General features: G+C 40.6%; 1 protein-coding gene across 1 annotated transcript in view; it reads left to right on the top strand.

Annotated features, from left to right (window-relative positions):
- PGM2L1 (phosphoglucomutase 2 like 1) overlaps positions 1–26,963 on the top strand; it is an 865,950-nt gene that overhangs the window by 435,571 nt on the left and 403,416 nt on the right. Inside the window, exon 6 of the mRNA XM_044072679.1 lies at positions 22,838–23,031. Within this exon, the coding sequence (XP_043928614.1) occupies positions 22,838–23,031 (194 nt within the window). The remainder of the gene's footprint in view (positions 1–22,837; positions 23,032–26,963) is intronic.

Below are 26,963 nucleotides of genomic sequence, written 5' to 3'. Positions count from 1 at the left end.
TCCATTCAAGAATCTTAGGTGCCCAAATTATGGATGAAAGCCTACATGCTTCGACTTCACAAGGGCGTCAAAAACAAGGACATCTCCAACTTTCGCCCAATCACTATCCTATTCCCTATCTCTAAGATCTTGGAAAAGTGCATTCACATTCATTTAATGCCCTGCCTACTGAATAACCGCCTTCTATCCTCCACGTGACATGGTTTCAGACCTGGCCACAGCACTACAAATGCCCTTATTTCTTTCCTGGATACTGTTAATAGAGCTTGTGATAACAGGAAAATAGTAACTACCATATTCTTAGATCTATCAAAGGCATATAATACTTTTCCCACATTTTACTGCTGTCACAACTCGCTAACTTTGGACTTCCCCCACCATTCTCGTGGTTTTGTAGCTATTTAAAACACAGGCAACGGGTCATCAAATGGCAAAAATCTGTTTCTTTGTATCTTAAGACCTCTACTGGCATTCCTCAAGGCTGTATATGTGGTCCCTTCCTATTCAATATTTTCATTAACAATTTCCACATGTCTGTGACCAATGGAGACCTTATTCAGTATGCAGACAACTCAACCATCATCTGCTTAGCTGACTCATTCTCTGAACTCCAACTCAAAACCCAAACAACCTTCACGAAGTCCTGGATGCTTAAAAACCACCTAGCCCTTAACCCAAACAAATCCAAGATCATGCTTCTCACCCCCCAAAAAATCAACTCTGTTGGAAAAAGCCATGTTCAGTATCTACTCCCAAAGTAAAGCACTTATAGAAATTGTCTGCCACACAAAGATTCTAGGAGTATACACAGACAAACACGTAAAATTTGATATACACCTGCAGTAAATCATCAAAAAAAATAATCAGAAACTTGTAATGCTGTATAGGCACAACCAGTTCCTTAGCCCCTCCTCCAAACAACCCTTACTTCCACTTAACTTCTCCCCTCCCTAATGTATGGAACCCCTCTACTCACCAACCTCCAAACCACTCTAATAGCCAAACTTGAGACATGTTACAGTAAAAATTGCAAAATTTGCAACAAATTCCAAAAACTTATCTCATCACTGTACTGCTCTTCATTGCCTAAAATGGCTGGAACTACCAAACTACTTCAACTGTCTGCAGTTTGCCACTGCTCATAAACTTATGATGTGAAAGTGTTCAATCTCGCTGTTTGTTCTTACACACGATGATCGGCTCCGAGTTGGCCGCATTGCAAAGCTCTGCATCTTAGAGAAGCTCGAGACCAGACCATATCCCACAATCCTCCCTGCCATTCCTCAGATCTAGTTTGCCACCGCAACAGATCGGTCGAGGAGAGCTCGGGCCAGCGAACAATTTAGTTTATCTTGGAGATGAGCAGAATTTCTTTGCAAATCTTTAATAGTTTTTTTAGCTTTAGCCTAGATAGATATTATAGAGAGTGTGTGTGTGTGTGTGTGTGTATTTTTCTTGATCTATATCATATATTTATATATATATATATATATATATATATATATATATATATATATATATATATATACTTAGATTCATAGGTTTGGGCTTCGCCCTACTAGTTTCTGACTTTTTCTAGTAGTGTTATAATAGCTTGTGTGTATTTCATATTATATATACATATTTATTGTTGGCTAGTATTTTTTTCTATTTTTCACTGTTTTTTTCAGTGTTTAGCTTGATTGTAAAATGTCGGAGAATGCCAAATCCGGCTTTAAGAGATGTCAGTGTGGACAGAAAATGTCCATCACTGACAATCACGCTTCCTGTGTCTACTGCCTTGGCCCTCTCCATTTGCAGGAGGTTTGCTCCATCTGTCATTCCTGTAGCGGGAGGGTCATGACAGAAGAGATGCAGGAAGCTTATTGACAGGGGTTTACTTAAACCTGACTTTCAGGAGGCCTTGGAGAAGTCCGACCAGGCTTCTAAGTCTTCGAAGGGGTCGAAGATGTCGGAGCCCATGTCATCGGCTCCGAGCTCATCTTCTAAGATTCGTTCGCCGGTTTCACAGACCTCGGGGCCGAGCATCGAATGGTTATTTTTCACTGAGCCCCAGGTCTTGGAACCGGTGTCGGAGCTACCTCCACCATCGATTCTTCGGTCGGTGCCGTCTTCGGCCCAGTCTTCCAGACCCTTATCCGATACTGATGTGGATCGTGTCATGCAGAAACTAATGGAAAACATGGCCCTTTCCAAGCTGATTTCAGTTTCATCCCAATTGGTGTCGAAACTAGAAGCCCTCCCATGTGTCTCCAACAGGTCCTCCTTCGAGACTCGTCCAGTCTTCGGAGCCGGGAGAAGATGATCTGATGCTAGTGGAGCCCTCGGTGCCGAACCTGTCCGTTGCACGATCGGCACCATTGACTTCGACTCCTTCGGAACCTGTAGGGGAGTCGCAGAGCCGACGATCTCTCCTTGGTTCCGGGACCGAGAATTGTACCGAATTTTTGGTGCCGACTCTCCCTTTCGGGGCCTCAGCGCAGATTAGTTCGGCTCCGTCCTTGGGGTCGAAGCCCACATTTCAGGTGTCGGTGATGCTTCCGCGTTCTTCGGAACCGGAGGATTCCTCGGCCCGGGGCTCGGGGGCTTTCGACCTTATGAGGAAGGTATTGTCTGCTCAGACAACTACTTCATCGGAGGCGTCTTCTCCTTCCCCTAAAGGGCCTCTTTCTGTTTCTGCCCCCTCGATTCACCCTAAGCGTAGAGCCCCATTGCCTCAGCCAGCCCCAGAGGGTGATCCCTGTTCTTCAGAGGCCTCACCAGAAGCCCCCTCTGATGAGGTTCTGAGGAAGAGATTGTGCAAGAGGAGGCACATTGATTCTCCACAGAAATCCCTAACTTCTGACACCGATTTAGATGAGGCAGAGGGGTTCCCACGATCCCCCTCTGAGGATGTGTCATTTGCAGACGTCCTGAAGATCTTGAAACAGAGGGGTGATTGGCAGTCCCTAACCCCCACTGAGGATGAGTCAGTGTCGCTGAAGGCTTTTGGGGCTCAACCTTCTACCTCCTGGGTGACCCCGCCCTTCGATGAGTTGATGGACTTGATCACGCGAAGGGCGTGGGAAACACCGTACACAGTGGAACTGGTCCCCCGAAAACCAAACAAATTTATCACGGCCCCCCAGGATAAGGCCTATCTCACTAAAGGAGTCCCGGTCGACGCTATGGTGGTGGCAGCGGCCACGAAGAAGGAAATGTCTGAGTCTTCCTCTTCTGTTCTTCTTCCTAATAAGGATTCTAGGACTATGGACAGGTATGGGAAGCGCGTTTTTAGTTCAGTGACTTTTTCCATGCGTTCGCTAAACTATTTGACACATTTTACATGTCTACAGAGGGATCTCATTAAAGAACTGGGAGATACCCTCCAGGGTAACACAGATGCTGCTGTCTCAGATAAGGTGACAGCACAACTCAACACCCTTACTTCAATAGCAAACTCGTCCATGAGGCTCATCTCATATGCAGCCGAAGGATCGAGTAGAGCTGCAGCTTCAGCGATTGCTCTCCGTAGACAATCCTGGATGTGGCTGTGCTCCTTTGCGGAAGCCTTCAAGTCTTCCTTTGCCAACACCCCCTTTGATGATGCCACACTCTTTGGGCCCAAAGTTAAGGAGACTTTAACTGGGTGTGAGCAAGAGGGGAAGACCCTGTCTGCTGTTGGAGTCTGTTTTTCTGCACCATCTAGACCGTACCCCAAAGGGCAACGAGGCGGAAAAATGTGGTTCCGTAAGACTCAGGGATCTTTCCAAGCCACACAGGGTGATGCCCCCTCCAGAGGCAGAGGAGGGGGAAGAAATGAAGACGCCGCCCCGGGGGCAGAGGGGGTCCGCAAAATCAGGGCGACAGGGATACAGTCTCTGGGAAGCCCTTCCAGCACTCCTGAATGGAGGCCTGACTGTTCTACTCTGGAGGCGGTCGGGGGTCGCTTGGCTTTTTACCCACAGGCCTGGCTAAATCTTACTTCGGATTCTTGGGTAAAAAGCGTAGTAACCAGAGGATACATAATTCCCTTTATGTCTACACCACCTCAACGAAAGAGACTTCCAGATGTGCCACCCCATCTGCAAGGTCCAGCAGCTGTAGAAATTTCAAAGCTGCTCAAAAAAAGAGTCATCCAGCCAGTCCCGGCGGACCAAAGAGGATCTGGAACTTACTCAAGGTTCTTTTTAGTTCCAAAGAAGACAGGGGACTGGAGACCGATTTTGGATCTCAGCAATCTCAACACCTTCGTAAGGAAGGAAAATTTCCGGATGGTCACGCTACAGTTGATCCTTCCCTTCTTACAGAAGGACGATTGGATGTGCTCAATAGATCTCAAAGACGCGTACTACCACATCAAAATGGCCAGGCCATCCAGAGATCACCTGCACTTCCGGCTGGAAGCCAGTCATTTTCAATTTCGAGCTCTGCCCTTTGGACTCGCCTCAGCCCCCAGGGTATTCACCAAATGCATGGCAGTAGTGGCGTCTCACTTGAGACGACAAGGATTCCGGGTGTTTCCGTATTTGAACGACTGGCTCCTCACCGCCACCACCAGGCATCGTCTTGTTCAAGCCAGAGACTACACAGTCGACCTTTGTTCCCACTTAGGAATTTCAATTAATTTCGAAAATCTGTCTTATCGCCCTCACAGCATATCTCATTCATTGGAGCAGACCTACATACACGGTTAACACTGTTAAAGCTTCCTCCACTAAGGGCGTCAGCCCTCAAAGAACAGGTTCTTCTTATTCTTCAGAACAGGAAAGCTGCAGCCAGGCTAGTGTTAAAAGTTCTGGAGTTAATGGCAGCGTCTCTGATCGCAGTTCCCATGGGGAGATTGCACATGAGGGTCCTCCAATGGCTGCTTTTCACATAATGGTCGTTCCAGCAACTACCCTTACCGCACGAGATACTGATAAACTCATGCAAACGAGATTTTCATGGTGGGTAAACAGGCAGGACCTTACAATGCGTTGTCCGTTTGTCCTACCCAACCCGACGGCCACAATCACTACGGACGCTTCTCTGATAGGGTGGGGGGACTTTTTCAGGGAAGAACAGTCTCAGGGAAGAACAGTCCAAGGGGAATGGTCCAACATGGAGTACAACCTGCACATAAATGTTCTGGAGTTGTGGGCGGTGTTCCTAACGTTGCAACACTTCCAAGCTCTCTTACCTCTGGGAACAGTGGCAGTACAGACGAACAATATGTCTGTGGTCTGGTACATAAACAAGCAAGGGGGAACCAAGTCTTACCCATTATGCAGAGAGGCCATGAGAATTTGGTAATGGGCAGAGTCCACGGGTCGCTTTCTACTGGCAATGCATATCCCGGGGTCATCCAACGTCATTGCGGACAGGTTGAGTAGAGCCATCCTGTTACCTCACGAATGGTCCCTCAATCCACAGGTGGCGGAAAGGATCTTCCGCAGATGGGGCCAGCCTTGCTGCGATCTGTTTGCATCTCAGTTGAATGCGAAATGCAGAAGCTATTTTGCCCTTCTACCCCCTCCGGGGGATGTTCCCATGGACCCACTGGTGCACGATTGGCCCCTGGGTCTCCTCTATGCATTCCCTCCTATCCCGTTGATTCCCAAATTTCTACAGAAAGCCAGAGACCTGGAAAGGACAATAATACTCATAGCGCCATTCTGGCCTCGGCAGATATGGTTTCCCTTTCTTCGAGCCCATCAAAAGGAGGAACCTTGGATTCTGGACCCTGTACCAGATCTATTGACTCATTCATTGGGAGTTCCTCACCCATCTCTCCAATCCCTAAAACTGACAGCTTGGCTGCTCCGCTTCCCTCTCTAGCCAGGTCAGATCTTCTTTCTCCTGCAGTTCAACACATTCTGGTTGCCTCTCATAAAGCCTCCACCAGAAAGCTTTACAGAAGCAAATGGAAACGTTTTGTATGTTGGGCGTCTAGCCAACACATAGATCCCTTGGTAGCTCCACTACACAAAGTTCTGGAATTCTTATCAATTCTCTTTCACGAAGGGGCCTCAACTTCCACCTTGAGAGTACAGTTGGCTATATCTAACTTTCATATTGGTGAGGGGGGCTCTTCTATTATGTCTCACAGGCTTTGCAAGGCTTTTATGAAAGGAACCTTCCACATTCGTCCACCCATTCGGGAGCCCTTTTTCCCATGGAATTTGAACCTGTTATTGTCACAACTGATGTTACCTCCCTTCGAACCGGCTTCATCCTGCCTACTAAAGTTTTTATCGTGGAAGACACTATTTCTCGTGGCAGTCACTTCAGCTCGAAGAGTATCAGAGTTACAAGCGTTGTCAGTCAGACCACCGTACTTGATCTTTCACCCAGATAGTCTGTTTGCGCACAAACCCGTCATTCCTCCCCAAGGTATGTTCTGTCCTAAGTATCAACCAATCCATAGAGCTCCCCACGTTTTTCAAGAATCATACAAACAGACTGGAGTATATGCTGCACAAGTTGGATGCTCATAGGCAGCTAAGATTTTACCTGGACAGGACTAAAGATCACAGAAAGTCAGATCAGCTGTTTGTCTCGTTTGCAGACAACAAAAAGGGTATGGCAGTCACGAAACGTACCTTATCTAAATGGCTTTCCGATTGTATAGCATTTGTGTACTCTAGTAAGAATCAGTCATTACCTTTCAAGCCTAAGGCTCATTCTACCAAGTCCGTCTCCACTTCCTTGGCTCATGCAGCTTGCTTACCTTTGGACACGATTTGTGCAGCAGCTACCTTGGCTAAGCCTCATACATTTATCACTCATTATAAGGTTGACAGGACCTCCAAGGACAGGACATCCTTTGGTTCCACTGTGCTCAGGAACATTCTTCCATGAGTCACCCGGGGTGACGTAGCTAGGGACGCTACCCGTGTGTAAGAATAAACGGCGAGATTGAACACTTTCACATAAAGAAGTTATGTACTTACCATAACGTTCCATGTGATGTGTTCATCTCGCCTTTGTTCTTACATCCCCCCCCCCCTTTCTCACATGTTATGGAAGAACAGGTAAGACCAGAGTTTGGTCGGGATTTTTCTTACTTCTTCTAGGGTTCTTTGGCCTGTGTCCTCATTAGGATATGGTGCACCGCCCATAAGAATTACTTATTATAGTCAGAGGGTATTCATGGATATCTGTGTGAATGTGTATGTCTTGCACTGAGGTGAGGGTTAGAGGTCTGGTTTCTCGCAAACTAGATCTGAGGAATGGCCGGGAGGATTGTGGGATATGGTCTGGTCTCGAGCTTCTCTAAGATGCAGAGCTTTGCAATGCGGCCGACTCGGAGCCGATGATTGGCTCCGAACCCGTGTGTAAGAACAAAGGCGAGATGAACACATCACATGGAACGTTATGGTAAGTACTTAACTTCTTTTTTAATCCTTCTGATTGTCCCCACCGTTAGTTCTATCTTCACCTTCTACCTGCCAAATAGGCCCTTTAGATTTGAGAACCAGCAGCTTCTTCAGATTCACAAAACAAACCTGCTGCTTGGCCAGCCTCTCTTCTCTTACTCTTTAGCGAAGAATTGCAATGCTCTACCATTAGCAATAAGAACAATCCCCAAATCCTTCCCACTTCAAAACTTCTCTGCACACTTACCTAACTTTTACCTGGAACTATGCCTGCACTCAGCCTCCTTGAATACCCAGCTCTAATGATATATCCTCTCCCTACTTTCTACACTCTGTTTATCTAAAAATCCTCCATGCAATGATTATCTCTAAAAATGTTTGTAATATGTATCACTACTATTTTTCTGACCACTGAATTGCTAAGTGAGTTTTTAACTTTGTAGTCCAATACGTTAGATAATGGCATATTACCATTGTATATAAATTTGTCTGATTGTTTTCTTTATTGTACTGTGGAGCTTTTCTCCCAGGGTCTCCACTGAAAATGGGCTCCCGGTTAACAGACTGCAACTAGCTAACTAACTATCCTTTAAAAAGAAAATGCTTCACATTTTTTTTACAAATACCAGTATACACAGCAAGCTTTGTTTTACAATTTGAAGCATGTTTTAAAAATGCTTCCATATCTCTAATTTGATTCATAGGGATATCATCGAACACATATTTGCAAAAATTGCAATTAAAACATAGCTCTTTTCTTACATCCCCTCCCTAGAATTGTAACTAGATTTATTTCAAAAAGACTCTTAAGAACACTTCTCCTTTTTCATTGCAAAAGCTGGGGCATTACCCACCACTTTTAAGGTGTCAGGAAAGCCAATAAGAATTCTCCAAATATTTCTACCTAATTTTTTGATGGAATAAGTATAAATTGAACGCTGTAGATTTTTTAGATTGGAGAGAATGTATCTGGCAGGCAAGACTAAATGTCCAAACCCATTCTGGATTAAATGATTCAGAGAATTTTAAATCTGATTTAAAATGAAACGGTTAGAATATTGTTTTAAGTATTTAAGTGTTTGTCCTTGCCTGAGTGCTTAAGACTGAAGAAATCTTGTTTATAAAATGAAATTGTTTCCTGGGTCATTAAAGTTAACTGTTTCATCAGTGATTTTTTTATTTATGTAACTTAAATCATCACACTTTAAAAACTTTATAATGGCACAATCATGAGTGCCTGTGGAAGAGTCTGCCAATTAACTAAAAGGATTTCACAATAATATCAGTATTTGTTGATGCCATCATTGAGGGGCTAATTCTTGAAAGTCTGCTGAACCAGACACAGCATTCACATGTGTGACTCAACTTCCAAACCAACACTAGATAATTGTGTTTCCAGTTAAATTGCTGCATTGTCTGTCTCAACTTCCTAAATCATAGCTTAGGCATAACCTTGCATAACTTAAAAGAGACCGTCATAAAGCCTCCTTTTACAAAGTCTCCTTAAAAGGAATTACTGATCTCTGTCTCAGCATGGCCTCTCAGAACTCCAAGGTCTAAGGGTTTAATTCTGATTTCCTATCACATTTGGAATTTCTGTATTCTCCTTTTGTTTGCATGAGTTTTCTTCAGGTATTGCAGTTTCTTCCCACCTGTCCAGGTCTCTGCTTGTAAGATTCTATAGCTGATTGTTACCACTATGTTACTAAAATTTAATAAATTGTTTTTTAGTCCTGAGGAGCTTTTCTACCCGGGTGTCTACTGAAAATGAGCCAAAAGCCCAGCCAGACTAACCTGGTTAACAAATGTAAAATAAATAAACATTCTGGGTGATTGGATACTTTAAAGTGTCTGTAATTATTGCATTTACCTTTGTCCTTGGGGGTCTTAATTACTGCTGAAAGTGGTAGTGACCATTTCACTTATTTGGTTTGATTAAATTAAGACCCTGGAAGTGTCTGTCATTCTAGTTTGAGATTTGAACGATGTCCATGAGGAAGAAATCTGCATTTGATTTTGAAACAGCATCATGCATTGCAAAATAGATGTTTGCTCTCTTAGAGGCAATCACCTTTAGGAGAAGGATTTAATGATTAGAAAATTTTTTTTAGTAAGCTGTTGTAGAACAGCTTTATATTGAGAAGATGCCTCTTCATACTGAGTTGCATTTTATGTTCTGTTTGCCATTGAACTCCATGAATCAGACTGCCCAGATCCCATTTTTCTACCAGCACTCTGTTAAAGAATGAAAATGTTTGCATGTTTTAGATGTACACTGGCAGTTACAGTACTCTCTTAAGCTTACCAGGAGAAAGCATCCATTAGACCTGTTGCTATAATCTTCATCTCCCAGTAGGCAGCAAACATTTGTCTAGACTGGTAGTTTATAAATGATTCGCAGATTTTTAATTTTTTGCTGTGTCAAGTATAGCAAACTCCTGATGGGAGTGGTCATGCATCCCACCCAGTGTTATAACAGAAGCTAACCTTGGATACACACTTCACAAGTGTTATTGTTCATCAGTTGAGAGACCATTACCTTAGTATTCAGTTTACACGTTTATCAAGTTCTCTAAACTTGGTGACACCTAAAATAGTCAATCTATCTTTCAGAATCACACTTATCTGAATTCAAAGGCCCTTCTGTAAAAGACAAACTGTTGTAATTTCCTCTTGGAATGTGTGTGCCTTTTACCAACACATGTCATAACACTCTACGTCACAGTAGGAGGGTAAGCTCAGCCCTTGCACATGGTTCTTTTCTGTGTGTCATATGTTTCTGATTGTAATTCAGATGTGCTTCACAAGAAATCACCCATGGTTATGTCCTTAATTGTAATGTGTTCCTGCAGGTGGCATGTCACAAGGAGAGGCACTATTTGAGGCATTGTTAAAGGTTTGTCTGCTTCGGTCTAGACACCAGTGGGAGGTGAGATGATCTAAAGACCATAATGGCGGTTGTGGAGGCTGCCTAGCACAAGGAATGGCAGTAGGGTTCCTGGTACAGTCCTGGGTTGATAACAGTCAGAAAGGACAAAGGTTGGTCAAGCATCAGCCAAAGCCTTTTCCTAAATGGTTCATCCATGATGCAGCTGTGTATACTCCTTGGGAGTCACTACCTGTCCTTTGATTCACATCCTTTGAGTGTTAATGAGAAGTGTAAGAGGCACACTGTCTGCAGACACACTAGTTCATGTTTTTCAAGGTATCCATATCAGACTTCATACTTGGAAGAATCAGAAGCTAGACTATGCTCAGAAAGCTGACTGAGCATCCCCATAAGTCCCACAGTGAGGGCTCTGTGGTTTTACTCAAGATTTAGCATCTGTTCTTCGTGGCCCTTGTACTTTGCAGAAGGATTGCTGATTAAAGTTGGTAAGAGTGCTGTATTTCCTTTAACCCCATAGGGGTTGTCATGGACATTGTATGGGATATGCAGTGTTTGTCACATGGTGAGACCTGGTTTTGTGGGAGTGAGTGCGCACCATTTTGGATCACATTTTGATACACATCTTTAATCTGAATATAAGATTTTTCTGAAAGATGCCACCTTTCAGTTGCATTGTCTTCAGTACTGGGACTCCATGACTTTAATATTTTGTCTCCTTTTTTTCATGCTACCTGCTGTGTTGTGGAAGCCAAGGCATCTTACTGCTGGAGTCTAGGGATAGGCTAGCGTCACCTTCACCATCGCTCTCCCTATGGGAAGAGAGGTCTTAGAATCCTTGGGCCTTGTGTTTGATATAGTTGAAGATGGGATAGGCTAGCGTCACCTTCACCATCGCTCTCCCTATGGGAAGAGAGGTCTTAGAATCCTTGGGCCTTGTGTTTGATATAGTTGAAGATGGGATAGGCTAGCGTAACCTTCACCATCGCTCTCCCTATGGGAAGAGAGGTCTTAGAATCCTTGGGCCTTGTGTTTGATATAGTTGAAGATGGGATAGGCTAGCGTCACCTTCACCATCGCTCTCCCTATGGGAAGAGAGGTCTTAGAATCCTTGGGCCTTGTGTTTGATATAGTTGAAGATGGGATAGGGATAGGCTAGCGTCACCTTCATCATCGCTCTCCCTATGGGAGGAGAGGTCTTAGAATCCTTGGGCCTTGTGTTTGATATAGTTGAAGATAATGATACTATACTTCCTTCTTAATGCTGTTCATTTTCTGGGGGGATCAAGTTCACTAGTGACTTCCCTCAGTGACAGCTCCAGTGGTCTTATGAAGCTCAGAAATAGGTAACCTTGTTTGGTTGAGTTTTACAGTGAGCTGGGCATCCTGATGCTCTAGTTCTTTACCATACAGGTGAAAACATCCCTCCTGTTATCAATTCAAAAGGGCAAGGGGAAGTTGCTGGATGATGACTTTCTCTTTCATCTGAGTTTTATAGGAGCAATAAGAAAAGAATGCTTATTCACCCTTGTCCCTGAATTTTCAGGCTCTCAAGGACCAGGCCATACAGCAACCTGTCTTAGTACAAGCTAAGGAAGGCTTACCCTTGCTGAGGTGACAACTTCAGGCATGGCTCCTCCTTTAGATTCCTAGATTTCCTGTCTGACGTTTTAAAGTTGGTTGAAGATGCCAATGCACATTCCACTTGAACTTATTTTGCTGAAGGGAAAATGTTCTCTGTTTGGGCGGAGTGGTATATTTTACAATCCCTGTCAGATTACTGAAGGGCCTGTCCTGTCCTGTCTCTGGCATATGTCTAATTAAGGTCTTACTATTCCATGATCAGCATCTCTGAACATTACATCTTTGTGGGAGCAAAATTTCAGTCCAGCACCAACTCGTTAAGCAGTCGTATTAAAGTGAATTTACAGTATCACCCACTTTTCTAGAACCCTCCCCCATGGGGCTTTGCCTTCATCATTAACAGGCTTGCTTATCCCATGTTTGAATGTGCTGGTTCAACTGCTTTAAGTTTATCTCTTGTGCTTTTCAAGGTGACCATCACCTCTGTTTTCAGGCTCTTTTAAGACCTGGTAATATCATTAGTGACAGGACTGTATGCCACCAGCATTAGAACCTACAAATCTTCAGGCTGTTCATTCCCATCACGGCTCCCCTTGTACTGCTTTGCTACTGACTCTTGCAATTCTTCACTGCTTTGCTGCCATAATGCGTGTTTGGTCACTGAAAAAAATTATCACAGACTGTTTCTTTGTTTTTTTACCAGAAAAATTGCCATTAATTTTTGTGCATCAGCACCCTGATTGAAGCCAGAAATCCTGGGTAATACATTTTGTTTTTTTTCTGTTTTACACTTATTTTGCCATTTGCATCCCCCATTCAAAGTCAGTGTGCAGGTCTGTGACCTCTATTGAAACAACAACCGCAAAGAAATGAAACTTCAGTCCACAAAACAACAGCCAGCAAAAGTACAAGATTTTAATATAACTTAGTGCCTCGGCAAAGCATTCAAAGAGTGCCTCCTCTCTTATTACCTGGAGAGCATCAGGGCAAGACCACTGTTTAATCCCTACCCTTTCAATGGGCAAATAACTCCAAGAAACAGCTATTCCTACTGTCTTTATTGCCCCTGCAAGGAAAATAACTGCACCATTTTGTATAATTTCAAAACAACAACTTAGTTGCCTGGTTCAGTGATTGTTTGACTTGTGACTTGGAGACATGGAAGGAAGAAATGAAAACCATCCTCATAATTGGATAAAGGCCTGCCTAGTTGCCTAGTCTCCAATGAAAGCCATGTTAATGCAAGACATTTGAAACACTGCTTTGTTTTTTCAAATCAAACCAGCTTAACCTCAATGTCCAAGAACATTGTTGTATTGACTTCTCTTGTGGAGCCATATCCCTGGTGAACAGAACTGCAAATGTTCCTGAACATGGCTTCACCCAGGGCCTCACTTACCAGCAATTAGAGGACAGAAAATGAGTAGAGGCCACGTTGAAGGTTAAGCAGGAAAGCCTAGCAGTGCAGTTTTCATTCTGTCTTCTAAAGGGCAATAGTTTCAGTTATTCCCAATTCCATGCATGGCATCTTCCCACTGTAGTCAATGTTGCACTCACAAGTACACAACACTGTATTACTGCTGCTTTCCAGTCCTGTAACTTCAGCAAGCATTTTGCAGCCAGCGTAGGCCTTTTGCGCAAGCAGTTAACCCATTGTCAGTACTTGGCAACAGTTGCTGCTGCACTTTCCTAGCACCACCCCAGTATTTAGTGCTGCTTATGCAGAGTTTTATTTTGACATTATTCTTCCTTGTTTACTGGTTGTTTGGTCACCCCAGCCTGTAGAGTAGCATTCACCAGTGCTGTGGAGTGCTAGTGTGTATCTTTTCAACTCCTACAACATTTGCAGCAGGCATCACCAGACCTATCATTAAGAGAAGTGATGTCAGTGCAGCCAGTGCCTGGGTACCACAAGATAAGGTTGACAGAACAGTCCAAATTAGCTTGTAATCTGCAGGAGACCCAGATAACATTTACTGTACATAGTGAACATTAGAGAATGTCTAGGCTATGCCACAGACATTTCCACCGAGTCTCATTCAGTTTTCTCTGCATCAGAAAGCCATAAAATGTCAAGTTGTAAATGTAGCATGGAATACCACTGTTCTGTAGAAGTACTGTTGTTTTGGAGCTCTAGTGTCAGGTGGAGGGATTTCTGTATTTGTATGTAATGTTGTCTGTAACAGTATAATCTTAATAGTGAGGAACATGAAATATTAGTTCAAAAACTAATATCTTCATTGCTGACTGTCATAGTAGGAATACTGAAAAGCATACTTCTTCCCTTCACATCTTATGTAGACTATTGTTAGTGTTGGTGACTATTTTATTGAAAGATTGTAATTACCCAAATGTAAACTAGACAAGACTTGCTACTAATACTAAATCTGCTCCTTTCTGTGTAGAAGAAAAAGTGTGTTCTGTACTTGTCTCAGTGTAATAACTTGGGTTAATTTTGTAAGAGTATCTCAACCTTTAGGTGCATAAAAGTCACTTTGCCATTACATTTAATATCAGGGACCATATTTCACATGGTACTGTTTACAGTTACAATAAAGTCATCTTTAATAAATTAAGAAAACTTGGGAAAGAACTGACTGAGAAATTTCACAAACTACCAAGTAAACATTTTATATTTACTAAAAGCTACATGCCTTAATCCTACTAATGAGCACTGTAAAGTCAGAAGTTCTCACACTCACAGTTGTAAGCCTAATCTGTGACGAACAGAAGGTTTTCAAGTATTATTACAGAGAAAGTGAAGGACATAAAAGATTTATCGACTCATGTATGTATATTTATATATATATATATATATATATATATATATATATATATATATATATATATATATATATATATATATATATATATGTGTGTGTGTGTGTGTGTGTGTGTGTGTGTGTAAACTGAAATAAATATAGGCTATGAAAATAATGTAGGGAGCTAAAAAGAGAATAAAACAGTGAGAATCCAAGTCTGAATGTCAACTTCCCACAAAACAAAATAAGAATTTATTTTAGTAAGGTCTAAATAGTCATATTCTAACTACATCACTAATAGGTCATCTGAAGCATAATAACAAATATATACATATTAAATACAATGACAGACTTTACTCAGTAATCACTTTAGAACGCATCAGAAGAGCAGAGGAATATTTGTGCATAATATTGCTTTGTCAAACTCATGTCTTATAACAACAACAGTAGATATGGTAAAGAAGTCATTGTGTAGAGCAAAACTGATATGTCACATGCAAAACAACCTCTCAAGTGAAATAGTATACAGGTTAAGGGATTTTTATTTATTTCATGTAAGGTGTTTATTACTACATAAGTTTGGAGCTTTCCTCCCTGGGCTTCCACTGAAAATGGGCTTCTACCCAGTCGAACCTTCCTGGCAGTCAAATGTCCATAAATAAAATAAACAATACATGAAGGACTTGTACCACTAATTTTTAAAGGTTTACAATCAGAATTCCAAAGCTGCTTCGGTTAACCTGCATGTGGTCAAAATGCAATTTTCAAGTGGGCAGAATGTCAAACAAAAATACATCTGCTACACTGCAAATGAGTAGTGTAGTTTGAGTATTTGAGTTCGACATTGTGTGGGGAGAACATGGTTCAGTGAGGAACAGAGAATTTAGCCCATTTCCTCACTGTAGTGCGATCGTGTAGTTAGTATATTCGATTTGCAGGGGATGTGGTGGGTGCAGGGGGCATAGCCCCCTTGCAAAGTAGTACAATTAACGTACTGTTGACTGTAGAGTGTAATGGTACGTTAATGTGCATAGCATGTCACCTCCTGCTATATGAAATACATCGATCTACGGATGTTGCTGTATTCATTTTCGATTTTATTGCTGTTTCAGAATTCTGAATTCAGCATTTTGGGTCGGCATTTTGACTGGTCAACCGATGCAGTTTCAGAATTTCAATAGTAAACCATTTTTAAAGTAGTACTTCTGGCTCAGTTTTGAACTACAGTCTTGTAAGCATAATTTCAGGTAAAGGGAATTATTTCAAAGCTGTAACTGAATTGTTGTGTGAGGATCAAATATACATCCAGGTTTTGGATTTAATCTCAACATAGATTCATAAATGATATGTCTACAGTAGCAATGTTTGAGTAACATTTATGGACCACTTAGGGAAACACTAGATATGGAAATGTTTGTAGCTGTATGGATACTGTATGGAAATAGGTCCAGCCTAACTATATTCCATTTGAAAGGATCATGAAAAACTTGAACTGAATGAAATGAATGAATGCATTTCAGGTAACATTCTTTGTTTAAATTTGTGGACCATGGTAGAGAGCTGCTCACGTGGATATATTTCAGGTTCAACCAGGGTATAAAAGCAAAACTAACTTGCTGAAGACCATGAAATAATGATGTGTGTTATTCAAAGGAGACCCTCAATAATGTGCTTTTGGTCCAATTATATTTAATTAGTTGTTGTTAACCTTTCCAGTTAAGTAAAAGCTCCAAGGTATTGAAATATGCAGATGACTGTAGACCTTTTGCACACTGTACAGTGGACAGTGATAGTGAATAAAGTTCTTAAAAGATAAAGGTGAGTAGACATTACCAGATGGCTTAGAATTAAAAATCGGAAGTAATAGTGCCTTGTTATTTTATAGTTTACAAATGATTTATCTTTAGTGTCTTGCAGCCACAGAAGTAAACTATTTGAGCATTATAATACAGAACAGTCTACACTTTAATTTGAATACCTTAACTGTAGACCAGATTTTATTGTGCAGTTTGTATGAAACACTAAAGCCAGTATTAAAATGTAATGCAAGATTTTGTTTGCACATACATACCAAAATCCTCTTGCTGGAAATAGTGCAAAGGAAGTTTACCAGAAGAAGCACATCGCTGAGGATTAAAGATTACCAAATCAAGTTCTCAGCATTTACATTTTCTTGTCTTATTCTAGGATGTTTACAGCAGTAAATTGGATGGCAAGACTGTCTAGTCAGACATGCAGGCAACAGTAGAATCAGTGATGATACTTGGTGGAGCTCTCATACAAGTTACATATGCTGTGCATATGTATTTGCACAGAGATGCTCGTGAGCTATGATGAAAACAAAAATTTACTAAAGCAACAAATAACTGAGATACAGTAATACAGTTCAGGACTGAACTAGCAATCTAGTAAAGAGAGATGCTTGTCATACAGATTGTTCATATATTGTGCAAAAACTCCATTTAATGTAAGAACTTTAAATAGCATCTTACATTTAAATGTAGTGTTGACTGTTGGAAAAGGGGTTTGTGCGCGGGTACACACACACACACACACACACACACACACACACACACACACACACACACACACACACACACACACACACACTCACTAACTTAGGAACAGTGCTAGCAAATAAAAACAAGACTCATAAGATGCCTAGCCATGTACACATTCAAGAGATGCACTTACAAATTCTTGCCAGAATTTACAAGTACTTAATAGTACTCACAGACTTGATATCAAACAGCCTGTTCTTTAATGGGTTTTTGAATTGGGATACAGATATTTCGATTTGGTGTCTTAAGTTAACTTGTGTTTTGTTTCGTTTAGTTTTTTCATGTGAGCTCTGTTAATAAATAAGTGTACTGCTTTGAAAATGTAAGCAGTTAGTGGGGTTCCTTATTTTTTTAGCTCTTTCAATAATTCTGAATAGTATTGCTTATCTTTTATTCTGAATAGTATAACTGATAAATTGTGCTTTTCGTGTAATCATTTTATTCCATCTTTTTAAAGTTCATCTGTCATATTGATTTTAGTTTACCTGTTATTGGGAGCTTGACATCATCCAGATTGTCTCTTTTATTATGGTGTCATTTATTCAAGTTCTGTTGTCATATTTATCTAGATGTTTAAACTAAAAAAATGGTCATTGCAAGTGGAGTTTGCTTCCACTCCCAGTCCTGAGAGTTAGAGGTTTGTTTCTACTGTTAGAAGCTAGTAAACTGTTTTCTGATAGTGTAACCAGAAAACATGGGACCTCTGCTAACATGCTGTCAAAGTTAAGTTCATTTTGGTTAGCCCTATCAACCTGCATTCAAGCAAGCAGTAAAGACTTCCTCAAGGAAAATGAATGTTATCAGTTCTGGTGGTGTTATGGCATATAGCGTCAAAGCACTTATTGTGTCATGTTTGATTAATGTGTGAGTAGAGGCCAAGTTGCTGGAGAAGCCATCTGTTAAGGGCTCAAAGCGAGTGTTCAGTACTACTCACTTATCCTAGTGGAGGAGGGTAGCACAGTTTCTGCTGCAGGACTACTGTCTGGTGGAGAGGCCCTTATATGTTTGTTTTTGTGGAGGTGGAATTCACATTTGACTCTAACCAAGGAGGGCATTTCATTTTATTTGAGCACAGAGGGTTTGCAGAAGCTTGCAACTGTACTGAACTCTGTGTAACCGACCATGAGTTGTGGCTGTTGGATATTTTGGGTTGAAAGCAAAGAGCATACACAAATTTCCTATTTCCCTCCTAGGTAATGGCCCCATCCCTGACTAAGTAAGCCAAGAGGTTATCAGGTCTTTATGGTTGCAGTTGAGGATAGAGGAAATGGAGGCCAAAACAGACGTGGAAAAAAGAATATTTTCCACTTTGTTTTTGTGAATGAGTAAGCAATAGCTACAGAGTTTAGGAAGTATGTAGGGAATATTAGTCTTTGAACATGTGATCTTATAACTCAGTGTAACATGGTTCTACATTGCAACCAAAAAAAGAGTCTGTTAGTACAGGAAGGCACATTTTGACAGTCTGAGTAGCTGTAGTTCAAACCTTAGTATGTCACCAATAACTAACATGGGTAGATAAAGAAGCAAAACAGTATTGGGGAGGTAGAAAATGCATTGTAGAAATGAAGAAGGCTAAAGAGAAGGAGCACCAGGATTAACTTAAAACTGGAGTAAAAAGCATCTTTGAGGAAAAAGGAACTGTTGAGGATAAGGTTGAATGGTATTAAAAATAAATATGAGGAAGATATTTGATTATGGCAGGTAGGCCCTGTGAAAAAAATAGTTGTAGTGCTAGTAGATCTTAAAGAAAACTCTTTTTTGTCTGGAATGTAATTATGTAGGGTTATTGGAATATCTGAATGTCAGTTCTTTCGATGATGAAAGAAAAGTAGCTAGTGATGTTTGATTTTTTGACCCCGCCTCAACTATGCATGGTCCTTGAAAGTTGTTCGATATTTGACAGTGTGCAACAGCATTCTGAAGTGGTATTGGATCTTGCCATAGCCTACAGTAGTGGAGAATATACTTCATTATTTTAAATAATGTCTGTGGTGGATAAGATAAAAGGGGAGATGTTTGATAAGCCGACAGAGGAGAGAATCTGCTTTCACCAGTCATTCAGATGCTACTCTTGATCCACGAAAAGATAGAAAAGAAACCTGTACACATACTTACAATAAAGCCAAGCCCAAGAAAAAAGCTCAAGCACTAAAAAAAATATTGTGTGTTCCTGAGAGAGCAGAATTGAAAGACTCTGTTGCTTTTACTCACTATCTGCTTGCAAGTTGGATGGTGTTACTCTTTGCATTAGACGGTTTAAGAAAAAAAATTAGTTATAATAATAATATGGTTGTATTAGGTGTATCATGGTGTCTTCATAGTACCTTCCTTTACAGAGATGGTAAAGTTTTCCTACACAAAATTGAAAGAGAACTGTAAGCATTTGGTGCAGAAATAGAAGCTGCAGTTGTAGGATTTTGTCGAAAATGTCTCAGCTATTCAAATATTTTGTTTACATGACCTTCTTTACATTTCAGGCTTTACCACATTCACTAGGCAGTCTCTTAGTCTCATCTTTGAAAAACATGTTAATCTTATTCCACATTTTTCTCAACTTTAAAAAGCATGTCAGCCTCATTGCTGTGGAATAATGGTAGATTCTAGCAATTCATGGGCTAAACTCAATGCCTAGGGATAGTAGGGGCCTAGTCTTACCAGATCTGTACTTCCATTGGTGCATTGCTAAGTCAAGAATTTGTCAGTGGCATGCTTTGTCTCCAGAGCCTAGGTGGAAAATGTATTCCAAATTTTCCACCTAGGCTCTGTGGCATGCTTTGTCTCCAGAGCCTAGGTGGAAAATTTGGAATAGGCAGCACAGGATGTGACTGGTCAAGACCCATACTTTACCTTTTGGGGGTAGAATGTAACCAGACAGTCAGTGTTTTATGGTACTGTCACAGATATGCAGAATTGATTTATGGAGACTTTAAAATTTGAATGTTGTTGATTCTTCCTAATTCCCATAACCTGTACATTTTGAATAATGACTGGGTCAAAAGACAGCCAAAAAATAAATATTGGAATCCATTGTAGGAAGCAACATATTTTTATGTCCTGGGAATGCTTTCAGAATCCGCTTACATTGAGAGTCAAGGTCACTTAGTTTCTAGAGGTCGAAGGAAATTTTTGATGGGGTGGTCCAAAAGAATCCCTTTGGTCAAGAGACACTTCCATGAAGTGGATTCTTGAGAGCTAAGGTTGGAGAAGAGATTGGTTGCTGAGTAGATGGACAAACAACTAATTTTTGTTAGGTAACAGACAGAGACTCAATCTGCTGAAGAGTAGGGAAAAGTGATGAATAAGATCAGCTCTGAAAAATGATTTAGGTAGCCTCTAAATATGCTACCTGATCACATAGATTTAAAATTTTGTGATGAAAATGCCTACAGAGTGATGAACTTATTAAGGACACTTGGTTGCATACCTTTTTGGACAGTGAGCTATGTTAAATTTTGTTTATATAAGTCGCAATTACAAGCTGTGTTGTCCAATTTAGGGCTAGGTAGGATAATATTACCTTTGTTTATATTTTTGCTGGGAACTCCTGAAAAGGGAACTGGCCAAAACACGAGTATGCTTTGTCAGTAGTCTTACTGCTGTCTAATAAGGCTATCACAACTAAATGGATGTTGAAAAATCCCCTCTTCAAAGAGTAATTGTTCTTCAATGTATTATCTGGTAAATATGGAATTGGTCACTGTTATGGAAGAGACCAGGCAGGAGTTCACAATATAATTGTATACCCTGGTTACTCAGGAAGGAGTCCAGAGATGATTGTGGTGTTTTGTATTTGTTTGTTTGGTATTTGTATTGAAATCGATACACCAGCTTTAGCATTAATATTTGTCTTACAGTTGTTTTTGTTTAATAGTGAAAAATGTTAAAGCATACTATAACTTTTATCATTTTCTTGGTTGACACCATCATTATTTAAAAAATGTTGTTAATAATGGAGCTCAATAAAAACAAAATGATAGGGAAGAAACAAATATGAGGATATCCTTGTTAGTAGGCTATTGCACTAGTACAGTATGATGATTTGGTAGGAAAACCAAATGCCAAGTAGAAGGTAAGGCAGCTGCTAAATTAAGTTTCTCCCTGTTCATAAAAGAGAGGAAGGGAAGGTTACAATCCTGTAGGAAATGTAAGGTAGTAGGACTGGACTGATAGACGAGTTGAGCATAGTTTATAAATATTCATTTGCAGAGACTAAGGGGTGATGAGCCTTAGCATCCAGACATCTTGCCCTCAGGGTTCTGATAAGCATAAAAGGCGATTGGCAATTTGTTAACTTTATTGTACAGTGTTTCATTGGAGACTGAGGTGGTAATTTGATATTGGATGTGTGTAGCAGTGGTTCCCCTGTAGGAAATTTTAGCTGGCAAAGCTTCTTGGAATTACCAACCTCTTAATCGTACTTCCTGCTTTTGGAAGGTAATAGAAAACATTTTGAGAGAGGCGCGGGTTATCTTTTTTCATTGAATTAATCTGGTGGATGAAAATCAACATGGGTTTATATAATACAGGTTCTGTCAGTCTGGTCTGTTTTACTTCTGTGTTAGGAGGCAATTGGAGGAATGCCAGATTGTTACTGTCTGTGATAGGCTTGGACTTTGGTGAGGCTTTCATTGTGACGCAATATGTGGTCATTGCAGGAGCTAAAAGATTTTGCACTGGAGCCTTAAAATGGTGTATTGTAGAGTAAACTGGCGCAATAGGTGAGCTTTCTGTTGAAGACATGGTTAGATTGATTATTTATGTATTCATGTAATTATTTTATATATACATACATACATACGCACATATGTTCTTTGGAGATGGAAAACAAGATAATCTTTTCTTGCTGATAACACACACAGTATGTTTCTCCTCTGAGGAGGCATGTCTACAGAGAGCTCTACCAGAGACTGTAAGGTGAGCAGGAAGATGACAAAAGGATTTTAATACAATATAATGTAATCTTAATGCAAAGAAATACTGAGCTTTGCACTTTTATAGGGAATTCCTAGAATAAGATTAATTTTGAAAGTTGTTCATTGGAAATTACTGAGAAAAAGGAAAGGCAGTAATTGCTCCTGCACAAGGTATTGTTACAGCTATGTGTGAAACGTGGCCTTGGGATGGTGAAGTCATTCCTTAATTATAACAAGAAATTGTTACAGCTGCATATGGAGTACTTATTCAGTTCTAGATGCCATACAGGGTGCAATAAATTGCAACAGCTGACTGAGAATGTCTAAAGGGCTAATAAAATAAGAATTTGAAAGGATGTAGTATAAGAAGAAACTGAGCTTTGTGGACTTGTATTCTTTGGAAAAGAGAATTTATAGATGTGACACACTTTGATACTTTAATTGTGCAAGTAGGAAGAAAGAGATTGAAGAGGGGTAGTTAGAAATGGTGGAGGGATAACTTCAAGATGGATTTTATTATATATTTTTTACTCTGTTATGCTAATATGACTGAGAACTGAAGGCCATTCCACCCCATTGCTCACTGTAGATTACTGCTGTGTAAGAAGTTAGTGCCAAGGCCTGCAGTAACTCCACCATGAAGCTGTGAGTACAAGAGCAAATCAGTCAGTCTGCTGTTATTGTTGAGTACCTCGCACAGTGGTACCTCACAGATAAGTAATTGAAGTCAGCATGTCATATCAAACTAAATGTTTTCCTCCTTAAATTAATATTTGCTGTCTTTTAGGTTTATTGGGAAAATGGTGCTCAGATTACGTCTCCGCATGATAAAGAGATATTGAAGTGCATTGAAGAAAATGCTGAACCATGGAATGACTCTTGGAATGAATCTCTTGCTGATACCAGCTCTTTATTGCAGGATCCTCTAAAGGAAATCTATAACAGATACCTAGAAAATGTGAAGGACCTTTGCTTTCACAGGTACTAACATTCTGTTAAGTATATTGAATATCTGTGCTAAAGATGAATTTAATGTCTCAACATAGGTTGAGTACTTAACATGATAATGACTCATCCTGTCTTTTGTTTTTGTGTTGCCTGGACTAAAACCTTGAGCAGTGTAATCCATATGTGTTTTGCTTATAGTGTTTTTGTTGTCGATGAGTATTGCTTGGTACTACAGCATTATTACAATAAAACTGAAATGAGCATGTTTTGCAGCTGACATTTTTCATTTGCTTCTCTTCCTTCTTGTGTTATCTGCTAGTGCCACTGCTGACGCACTAGAGTTGTTGCTAGTTCAGCACTTGAGTTTAAAAAAGTTTAATTTCTGCCTTGTCCGCACTTGATGTCACCATTGTGGAGGAGGATTACCACTTCTTTCAGTATTTTCTTTCTTGCAGATGATACTTGCATTCAGAAAGTGCAGGTCTGAATTCTTTTTATTTGATAAGATCCTACATCCCGGGACAGGACAGCGCCATAGCAGGCATCTTCTGGAACCCAGTGAATGGATGCTGAACAGGGATGCCTTCCTGAACTTCACCCACCAATGGGGATATGTATAGCTCTCTTTGCTCCTCCTTTGTGTAGACAATTACAAAGTTTCTGCTTCAGAACCCATCAAACAGGGACATGAAGAGCAGATCCCGTCACCTTTAAATGGACAGACCTTGTCCTGTATGCCTTCCCTCCACTACCCTTAATCTCCAGCGTACTGCCGAAAGTGAGGTCAGACAGGCCAAGCAGGATACTCGTAGCTATCTTCAGGCCAGGGGCAACACTGGTTCTCCCTTCTGTTGACCCTCAGCAAGAGGATATACTATACTGTTCCCCTGGTTATATATCTATTCACCTTACACGAGGTGTCTGTCATTCATCCATCCACACTTGAGCACTCTCAAAATAACAGCCGGGAGAATTGGTTTCTAACACTAACCTATGCATCTTTAAGAAGGCAAGAGATCCAACTGCCAGAAAATCATACTTATCAAACTGGAAAAGGTTTTCTGTTTGGTGCCAGGCCAAAGGTCTGATGCCATATAATGTTGGCATGAATCTGGAATAGTTTCAGAATTATTTAAACAGGGCCTTTCTTGTTCAAGTATTATAGTCCCTGCATCTACAATTGCATTCCTTGCTCTCCTCCTAAATGTACTCTTCCCATTTGAAAACATTTCTGAAAGGAGTAATACACCTGAGACCACCAAGGAAAAGTCCAGTACCCTCTTGGGACCTAAGCAGTTTATTAGAAAAGCTTACCCTACCACTTTTTGAGTCAGCTGCCTTAGCTTCTCTAAAGGTGCTCACATAGAAGACCACCCTGCTGATAGCAATTACCTCAGCCGGGCAGGTCTAAGAACTGCATACCCTAATGTACGAAGAAGCCTTCACTGTATTCCATAGAGATAGAGTTGCTTTGAAAAATGACCCATCCTTCATGTCCAAAGTAGTGTCAGTATTCTATTTAAACCAAGTCATAAGCCTACCAGTGTACTTCCCTAACCCTCAAAGTAAAACTAAACAAATCCTACATTCCCTGGGTATGCACCAACAGATCAGGTATTACCATAGCTGGATACAGTTTCCAAATAGAACAGGTGACTTTTTGGTGACTTTTGCGGAAGGAAAGGAAGGCACTCCTTTTTCCAAACAGACGATAGATAATTGTGTTACCTTTTGCTATATTGATCATGGAAAGCAACTACCAACATCTGTCAGGGTACATTCCATGAGAAACTTAGCGACCACTACTGCCTTCTTAAAAGGTGTCCTACTCAGGCCATCTTGGAAGCTTCCACCTGATCTTCAGTCCACACCTTCAGCAAATCTGTAGGCCATGTTTAGGCTCTCCATCCAGGGCTAGGGCAGGTTTCTACAGAACCGGCTGTCCTAGGGGCCCCCAAAATTCCAACCTCCCAATCCGTAGCTTTTGGAGTCCTCCCAAGATCAGTACTGTAACATAAACTACAAAGAATATTTGTTTGTTTTTTTTTTTTATTTATATTTGTTTACCCAGGATAGTGCACTGATCTCAGTGGACCATTTTCAGGTACAACCTGGATGAATAGGATCACATAGGAAAGAAACAAGACATATTTACAGATACAAGAATATTGCAACAGCTGACTGAGAATGTCTAAAGGGCTAATAAAATAAGAATTTGAAAGGATGTAGTATAAGAAGAAACTGAGCTTTGTGGACCTGTATTCTTTGGAAAAGAGAATTTATAGATGTGACACACTTTGATACTTTAATTGTGCAAGTAGGAAGAAAAAGAGATTAAAGAGGGGTAGTTAGAAATGGTGTGTGTGTGTGTGTGTGTGTGTGTGTGTGTGTGTATATATATATATATATATATATATATATATATATATATATATATATATATATATATAAAATATGTAGTGTGTGCATATCTGTATCTAGATAAAATATGTGTACATATATTTACATATTTATAGTGCAAGAATATGTTGGAACATTTAGCTCAAGAAGCAGTTTATGATGTCAAAACATTCATGGAAAAATGGAAGTGTAGCCATAATGACCGAGTTGGCTTATGCTACATGGATAGCAGCATATCATTCTGTAGAGAGGTATGAAGACATTAAAAGATGCAAGTGAGAATAATTGCAGGAAGGGATACCATGGGGAGAAAAAGTGAGCAAGGCATGCAGAGGGAAGAGGAGTAGAAAGATGAAAGGTGAGAGAGAGATGCAAAGAGAAGAGGAAAGTAAAATGAATAAGAGGCAGTGACAAGATCAGGAAGAATGAAATAGGGCTAAAGGGATGTAAGAGAGCTGCAGGGTTCACATAACAGTTGTTATACTTACCACAATTGTTCTTGTAGGTTAGTGTTGCAGTACCAACTCCCACCCACTTTCCCCTGTGTCTGCATGGCCTTACATGGCTGGGAGTTGGGGTAGTACCCTAAACCTATCACCATCCCCCTCCTGTAAACCCTATTCCATTCCTTCTGGTCCACAGTCACTCTGAAGTTTAGACAGCTGAGATGGTCATGCTCTCATCAGGCATTGAACACCTCAACCTCAAAAGACCTGAAGATGTCACCGATGGGTGCTATGTTTATACCCTGAGGTCTGGACGTCTGACGTCTGTGTACAGACATCTGTTAGCTGAAGATTTTGCAAAGACTTTGGGAATTGGACAGGTTGCGGGCTTCTGAATGGTAGGAAGACCCAAGGACCAGTACTGAATCATTGATCTACTCGAACATCTGCAATTATGCAACACAATAACATGCAGGGGAAGTTTATTCCAGAGATTCGGAAGGAACTGCATTATAAACTTGCCCTTCCACCATGTTTTATTTATCTGTCTGTTGGTAAAGTTTTAGCATTCTGGTTATATTATTGGTGGATATGCTGAACTCATGAAGAAACAGAAGTCAGAACAATTGAGTCTCTAATGGCATGCTAAACAAGACAGAGAGATCTCCCCTCAAAAGTCTGTTTGAGACGTGAGTAACTGGATACATTTTGCATCCTGTCTCGGTTGCTCAGGGGCTTTAGTCATTTGATTGCTTTGATTAAGAATTGTTGGTGTATTTCTAATTGTTTGACATGTTTATTGAGATGCATCTCAAAGGGGCATTGTATTCTATAATTTACCTGATCAGTGCTGAGTATAAAGGAGTGATTACATATTCATACTGTGAAAATATATTCATTTAGCAATTGTCTGGGGTAAGTAAAAGGATTGCCTGACAATCAGTGTTGCATAAAAATCAAAAGAGAGGGAGCTGTCAGCCAAAGCACCTAGATCCTTTACTACACTTTCGTCTTGTAGTAGTGCATTGTCTATATAGTATGATGAGGGAAAGGTTTGTCTACCAAAAGTGATGATACTCACTTTTTTAGTATTTGCTTTAAGCCAATTTTTGTACACCA

The sequence above is a fragment of the Protopterus annectens genome, chromosome 5.part0, assembly GCF_019279795.1.
Source record: "Protopterus annectens isolate FY-2018-M chromosome 5.part0, PAN1.0, whole genome shotgun sequence".
Classification (NCBI taxonomy): domain Eukaryota; kingdom Metazoa; phylum Chordata; order Ceratodontiformes; family Protopteridae; genus Protopterus; species Protopterus annectens.
This window is presented reverse-complemented; position numbering and strand designations above follow the sequence as displayed.